Below are 8,087 nucleotides of genomic sequence, written 5' to 3' on the forward strand. Positions count from 1 at the left end.
CTGTGGAAGAAGATTCTGAATAAACATGAAGCTTGAAATAATCCAATTAAGTCCAATTAATCAACATTTATCTCCGTCAAGTTTCTTTGAGTCAGGTAAGCTCTGCCCTAGTGTGCTGATAAATCCTCTTTTTGTCAAGCTTTGTTGAACTGAATGAGTGACGAGAACAGATTTTGGTCCCCTGATCCCCGAAGAGGGATCTGCACGGGTAGAAATGTCAACTGTGTGCTGTGTCCTCTGTGTCTGTAGTGGAACTAAAGTGTGGCGTTCCATAACACTTTCCAACCAGGAAGGAATTAATGGTGTTTCCCCACTAACGTGGGCTGAATGTTAATTCATCCATTCAGGCGGCAAATCACGGCTGTTTGCTGGACCTTGACTCTCTTTGTGCCAAACAACATCTGAGGTACAAACAACATGACAGTCAGTTAATCAACACTCAGCAGCGGCTGCATCGGCCTGTTGAACCAGATCAAGTCGACTTTCACAGGCCAAATTAATTGAGCTCCCTGGGAGTCGAACTAAACAGATCTGGACTCTGGGCCGAACTGCCAGACTTCACACTGACTGAGGCTATTTCTGTGCTTTCCCATCATTCAGAGGCCTCAAAATATATATTCATCTGACCGACAGCAGGAGCAGCTACAGCAGCAACTAGATGTTCAGTGTCATACTGGTTTAACAGTGAAAGAATGGCTTCATTCACTGACAGGCTGCCTGTTGATGAGGTAAATAACAAGAGTGTGTTGGATTCCAGCGATTTCAGTCATTAAAATTCCTGTTTCTTACTTTCTACAAGAAAAAATGGATCAGATCAGTTTTTCAGGTCAGAGAGTAGAAATGATTTGGATATCTGGTCAAAAATATGTCTTATGTGCTTGCAAAATGCTACTGATGTGGGAGAAGCACTTCAGTAGTGGTTAGCCTGCAGCTAACCATCAACAAAAACAAGGCAGCGATAACTACGCCCAAACAGACACCAGAATTTTCTTTGTGCTGTTCAAGACGTAAGAAAATCTTGTTCAATATCCCACTGACATTTGTAACGATTCGACATCGATGAGATGTTGAATGAGGAGATGCACAGAGTCAGTGAAGCTAGTGGAGCAGAGGCTAGCCTCGAACTCTGTCACAAAGCAGTGCAATTTCTCTGATGATTAGCTTATTAATTAGTCAAATTTATGTTAAAAACAAAGACCAGAAAGTTCTCAAAGGTTATGCCAAAGGACGTATTGTAACATCTTGAATAGTAATAGGTTGGACCCTCACAGCTTCATCCTCTATCAGCCTTAAATCTGCCTTAGAAGCTGCAGATAAACGTGACACTGCTTTAATAAAATGTGTGTGGCTGATTCATACTCATTTCTCTATATGAGGAAGTGAAGCGCCACTGAAGCTGACCTATGGAGAGCTGGCAGCAGAGTTAGCGTGTAGCTAACTTGACATCAGTATGTGATGAGTATGTTTGAACTTAGAGCACCACTCAAAGCAAAGACTGAGTCATGTATCTGTTCACTGCGCATTGACAAAAGCACTTTGCTTTTATACATCAATACAGACTCTACGCTTCTTCAAATCCACCATTAACGCTCTGACGGCGGCCTTCAAAGTTCTCACGGTTACAGATTTTCGTTCGTGGTGTGTAACGACGGCTGTCTTCTCTGATGATCCGCTCTGCCATCCTCTACCTCCCCGTCCCAGAGGCGACACATCACATACAGAGCATGAATAGCATGTGCATGTGTGAGTTACTACGACTGCGTGTGTGGGCGATATGTGTGTCGCCGTATGTCGATGTCCATACCTCTGGAGAAGCGAAACTGAACACACAGCCACGTCTCTCACGCTTGAACACCTCCAACAAGTTTCAGCTCTGCTACATTGTGCTGAAATCCTCCTCGCCGCTCTGTGCAACACTCTGCTGTACAGAAGTAGCATCTGTGTAATTATGTTTGCCCTGTAAAGTGACCTGCCATCACCTTCCTGTGGGCTGTGTTCAATAGAGACAAAGGCATCTATAGATAGACTAAACTCAGGTGGAGATAATGACAGGGGCAGACTGAACACTTGTTCCCTGCTGGCAGGGTGACCCTTTTCTTGTAGAGGTAGCCACTCAAGTGAGAGGACAGCAGTTTGAACATCCCACTATCAAATCCATCTGCTGTTTAATGCATGGCAAAACACCTACTACTGTATATCTCCTGAGTGAATCATTTCGCACATTTTTAATGTGGAGGCACATCTGTGTCCATGTTCACCCATGCATACTCTGCCTCTATACGCTACAGTCCATATGTCAGGGCAGCCGAAGTGTGATTTACTGGGTGACTTTACACACTGGTTATCCTTTTAATGTGAACACTGAGCAGTGAGCTGCTCTGTGCACCAGATCATTAGCAAATCCTTGGCATGCATGCAAATGTATGTGGGAGGGATTATCAGTTTGACAGACTGATAAAACCAAGAACTGACAAGTGGCATCTCTCATACATGTACCTATCTGTTTTTAAAATCTGTGTCCCTCCACTACTCCTCCTTTAATTCTCCCACTTTATCTCTCTCCTCCTGCCTCCCTGTAAAGCTGGGATAGTGTATTCATCTGCTGGCATCAAGGAGTAATCCACCACCAAACACTGCTCGGTTTGCCTTCCCTGTGTCTGTGCATCCCTCAGCAGATCCTCTCAGGGGCTCTCTTGCTTTTCTCGATTCATTTGATTTTCATTTCAGGTGTTTATTTTGTGCAACTGCTGCTTATCTTCATTTAAAAGCAGGGTATTGCATGCACAGACCGCCATGTGACAGAGGAATTCATGTTTCACGTCGATGCAGTAAACTTGAACATGCAAACCCCACCACCCACCACCCCCTGCTGCACACACACATACATACACACCCCTCTGACTCCACCACTATCCCTCCACAAACATTAAATTGTACTCTGCTCTGCTCTGCCATGCACCCTCACCCCACCCTCCCCCTCCTCCTCCATCTCCATGCAATGTCTCCTTGAGAGAAGAGAAGAAAGAAAAGCGGAAAAGACAGAAAACATTCTTACTGTCTTCTACAATCCCTGATGAAATACAGAAATCCCTCCTCTGGAAAAAGGGGACAGAAGTAGAAAAAGAGAGGAGGGGGGAGCCCAGTGGTTGCCAGTTGCAGGAGGAATAGGGAGTGAGGAGGGGCGAGCAGGAAGATGAAGAAGAAGACTGTGGTGAAAGAAAAAAAAAAACAAAAAAGAAAAAAGAAAAGACAATCACTGCTGCAACAATGAAGACCCTCCTCCTCCTCCACAGCTGCCGCCGCCGCCGCCACAAGAAATTACAAGGTGTCCGGCGTGCCGCTGTACTCTGAGGGATGGAGCATTATCCTCGGCTCCCAGCCCGTCCTCCAGCAGCAGCAGCTCTGTAGTAACACTTCTATCCGCTCGGTCCGGCAATCTCCCCATCCCTCGCTCTCTATCCTCCCCTCCTCCCTCCCCTCAGCATGTTCAGAGTGCCCCTCTCTCTTTCTCTCTCTCTCTCTCTCCTCCTACTGGTTGGTTGGTTTCTCTCTCCCCCACCCCATACACCTCTCTCTCTCTCTCTTTCTCTCTCCCTTTTGCCCCCCCTCCCCTCCTCCTCCTCCCTCCATCTCTCTCTCCTCCATCATTACCCGGATACAGGGCATACCCCTCCCTCCCTCCCTCCCTCTCTTTCTCTCTGTGTCTTTGATGTTTTGGAGTTAGACTCTTAGCTGTGAAAAGAATCTGTTCCTTTTTTCCTTCTCACAGAACACAGTGGGATCCACCCAACAGAGCCGAGACACACACACAAACGCATAAAAGATTAACCAATAATTACCACGCAACATCATCAACAAAAAGCACACACATCAATTAGAGCAAAATTTCCCATTTTTAATGTATTCCCTCCATAATCCAACGATTACATCCATATCAAAGATACAGAGCAGCGCGATCTGCAGCGGTGCAGCCAACATGTGTATTCTCTCTCACACACTGAAATATGAATTAGGAATGAAAGAGATGTGTATAAGAGGATGGAGGAAGCCACTGCTGCAATGCTTATTACCATACATAGAGGTGGGTGAGGGAGGAGAGGACTGTGGGTGGAGAAGGAGCCTTCCACTGACGAGCTGAATTGAATAGCATGTAGAAATCAACTCCATTATGCCAATCAGCGGTGAGTGAAGCATGTCAAACTCGCCTCACAGGCTTTGATGAGCTAACACCCCTTTAATAGTTGGGAATGAGGAGGAGGGGGAGGAAGGAGGGGGGAGAGGGGAGGGGGTCATGACGGTTGTGTATAATAACAATGATCACAGAGAGAAACAGATGTTCCTCAGCAGTCAGATCTGTCTTGTTGCTAAGGGTGATCGATATAAAGCTCGTGCTGCCTCCCTGACACTCCGTTAGGCACGAAGCTCGTGTGGATATTCAAGCAAAATCCCAGAACTTCCACCAACAAAAAAAACATCTGCTGGAGAAACTCCCCAGCTGGAAAACTGTCTGGTTGCAGCTGATGTTGACGGGCGCCAGGCTGCATGTCAAATACTGACAAAATATCACCGCTTCAGAATCCAGCGATGATTCAAAGAGGACAAGCTCTCCTGCGTCAGACTGTTTCACACAGATCATGAAAAACGGCTCCTCAACACACTGTGTCTCCGAGGTATCAGTGAGAATCTCAATCAGCCTTGCTCCTCTTATTCTCACTACATCCTAACTTGTTTGGCATTTTGCTGGGTTGATTTTTATTCTCCTGAAATATTTTCGAGGACTGTGCTGATCTATTTGATCTTGCAGGTCATCTCATAACATTTTCCTGTTTATGGATTCCTCTCACCTCTCAGGGGAGTTGGGGATCCACTAAATCTAATACTATGGTGCTGTTTTATTTGTTTTTGTTATGTTTTTCATTTTCCTGACAAAAATGCTGTCATGTTGAAACACTGCCTTTCAGTCCAATAAATTTGCACAAGCTCTAATTCAGTGAGCTGATACTATTACTGCTGCAGCTTATTATTTTCCTTTAATTTATAATTATTCCTATTATCAGTTAATCCTATGAAACACCAGAAACAAGTGACTCATGTCTATCGCAGTGTTCAAGAGCCCAAGGCCTTCTGATCTAACGTGTTATTTTACCCGTCCATCAGTTAAAAACACATTCACTAAAATGTCACACAAAGAAAAACAGCAGAAATATTAAAATCTAAATGCTGGAACTTTCAAATTTGTGTCATTTTTGCTTTAAAAATTATGAATAGATCATGAAAATAGTTGCTATCATCTCCTTTTATTTTTACTGTATCTACCATCCCGTACCTGGGCTAAATGTATGCGTACAAACATAATACCGCAGTGAAGCAAATGCCAAGTCATGGTATCTCGTCTCAGGCATGGCAGTCAACTCAAAGGTTACACTGACAGGCAAACCCGGACGTCTCAGCTCTTGAGAGTGACATTAACAACTACAACTATCACCGTCCGTCACTGTATTCTCTCTCATCAACATCACATCCATTAGCTCCAACCTGTGCATTTAGAAACGGATGTGAATGAAATGAGCCCTCACACAGCGGGGGCTGCCCACCTCTTCACTCAGCCAGTGACTCATGCAGAGGTAACTTTCCTCACACAATATTCAAAGTATTACACCATCTGATCTATTGGTTTCTTTAAATTAGGTTTGCATTGATTGCTCGGCCTGCATCTGCCAGCACTACCCCTTTGACTGATTGGGTCTATATGTAGCAGAGGAAGGTGTGTTTAACAGGTTTTGTTCATTAGACTCAGGCTGAACCAACAGTATTAATTGGATGAGAGTAAGTAAGCAGCAGCAGTAAGCTAAAAAGGATCGCTGTGCTTCATCATAACAGCACACGCGACTGCAGCTTGTACAAGGAGACGGGGGAGTCGCCTTAATAGCAGACAGTCAGACTTAATAAAGAAAGATAGCCATAATAATGATAAGAGCAATATCCCTGCTTGTGCAGCTGACATATTTATTCAGCCCCCTCTGTCAGACACACAGGGTTTTGTAACAGTCATAATTTACACTAATGCACTGACATCGCAGCCAGTAGCCAGTCATTTGGAGACTCTGCCACCTGTCACCTGGGAAATAATGTGCAATGCCAGTACACCTCTCTCCTCCCCTCTGTTCCCATCCCGAGTCTGTTTCTCAGGGCTACAGACAGTTTGCGTTTCCTCGCCGCCGACGGTGATGGAGGTTCAGGCGCTCCACACTCATCCAAAAATCCAACAGCAACCCAACACAGTCAGCCATTTCACAAGACTACTGTTGCTGTGCAACACTCATATCCCATGACAGATTATAATCCCCAGAGTCCTGAACATGGGGAACATGGAGTCATGTGGCTACATACATGCATGCAGTCAGGGCTTAATGGAATTATGATGTACACAAGAGTAAGATGAAGAGCGGGTGAAGTGACGTCTCAATAAATAATTAAAATGTGGAAACCTATCAGTGGTAAAATGACTGGAAAATATTTAATGTGGCACAAAATGGAATTCCACTGTATTTTGTAGAACTGGGAACTGCACAGAGGAGACCATACTGAAAACAGAAAAAGTACATTTACTCAGGATTTATACTTTATACTTCCATTTTGTGGTATTTAACACTTGTACTCTGCTACATTTCAGAGAGACACGTAGTTTTTACTCCACTACAGACTGGGAGTGAAGTTATTTTTCAACATCACTTCATCTCTTCTTCTACTGCTCTATCTATTAAAATAATTTAATAATATTATCATTTGAATTACAGAAATGCACCTTAAAGAGTACAAAACATATAAGCATCATATCCTACCTGCTCTTCCTCTCTCTTCTTCATCACCTTCTTTTTCTCTCTGTCTCCTCGTCCTTGTCCTGTTTTCCCCGTTCACAAAGTTTTTTTCTGTGTCAGTGTAGAAAATAAAGATCAGTTGATATTTATGCAAATGTTACTGGATACTCTGAAGAAAAATAAAATATAGAGGAGTATCTCGTCTCAGCATGCACTTCAACCCTTTACACCGACTGGAGTAACTTTGGTTTAAAGTTCATCAGTCTGACATGGATGGAGTTCATGTTAGCTAGTTAGCTAAATGAAACTAACCAGTCTCCATCCTGGTGGACGGCAGCTGTTTAACGCAGCGACAGCAGCTGTCGGTCGGATGCTGTTTGACGATAAATGAACTACAATCAATTATCTTTTTACCTGTAGAGGCTTCAGGGAATCAGCTTCCGGTCCGGTTTGCTGACACAATCAAAGAGCCGCCATGTTGACTCCACCCACCCACACGTACGCAACGACGCAGGTAAACAGGTGAGAAAATGAGTGATCCTGGCGCTGTACGACATCTTTGCAGCACCAAAGTAGATTATTTTAGACCTCAAATCGCCCACTGACAAGTTTATTTGAGATTTGTAGAAACTAGTTACTTTTAAGAGTAATTTTACAATTTTACATAATACACACTTTTAAAGATGAAATCAGTGGTTTAACAAACAGCAGCAAAGATTAGAGAAAACTCCTCATCAATCATCTCATATTTAACTTGTGTCCATGTGAAGGAGCTCCAACACAAGGTTAGGAACCACTGGATTAAACTATTAAACTATATAAAGTAACACTTAGAAATATAAAACTATAATGTCATAATTAATGTCATTTTTTCCTGCAGTACTTTTACTGTAATGGAGTGTTTTTGCTTCAGTAAAGGATATGAGTACTTTTTCTAGCAGTTTAAAATGAAATCAAACTGTAGAGATGTTTTGATAATTTGCTGCAAACAAACAAATCGCTGTTGAATTGTCAGATGAATGAATCTAACTAGAATACATTTCTATATTCAGGTTTTAATATTAATATTTGTCAGTGTTTTTCCTCCCCCCTTTTCCCCCTGCCCCTTTAACTGAAACATCTCCAAGACACCCATTCCCTTACTGCTATAACGGATAATCTCTCTCTCTTTCCGTCCTCATTATGAGAAAACTGTTATACTTGGCATCAGAATTAACTGCTCGGCTGCTACTGAGAGCTAGAAAGAAAAGCAGAAGTGGGTCATATGCT

General features: G+C 43.3%; 1 protein-coding gene across 1 annotated transcript in view; it reads right to left on the reverse strand.

Moving 5' to 3' along the window:
* Positions 1–6,927, reverse strand: part of shank1 (SH3 and multiple ankyrin repeat domains 1) — a 73,958-nt gene extending 67,031 nt beyond the window's left edge. Inside the window, 1 exon segment of the mRNA XM_051074003.1 lies at positions 6,843–6,927. Within this exon segment, the coding sequence (XP_050929960.1) occupies positions 6,843–6,866 (24 nt within the window). The 5' untranslated portion in view covers positions 6,867–6,927.
* Between the last annotated feature and the right edge of the window lie 1,160 nt (positions 6,928–8,087).

This window comes from Lates calcarifer, linkage group LG11, assembly GCF_001640805.2.
Source record: "Lates calcarifer isolate ASB-BC8 linkage group LG11, TLL_Latcal_v3, whole genome shotgun sequence".
NCBI lineage: Eukaryota > Metazoa > Chordata > Actinopteri > Centropomidae > Lates > Lates calcarifer.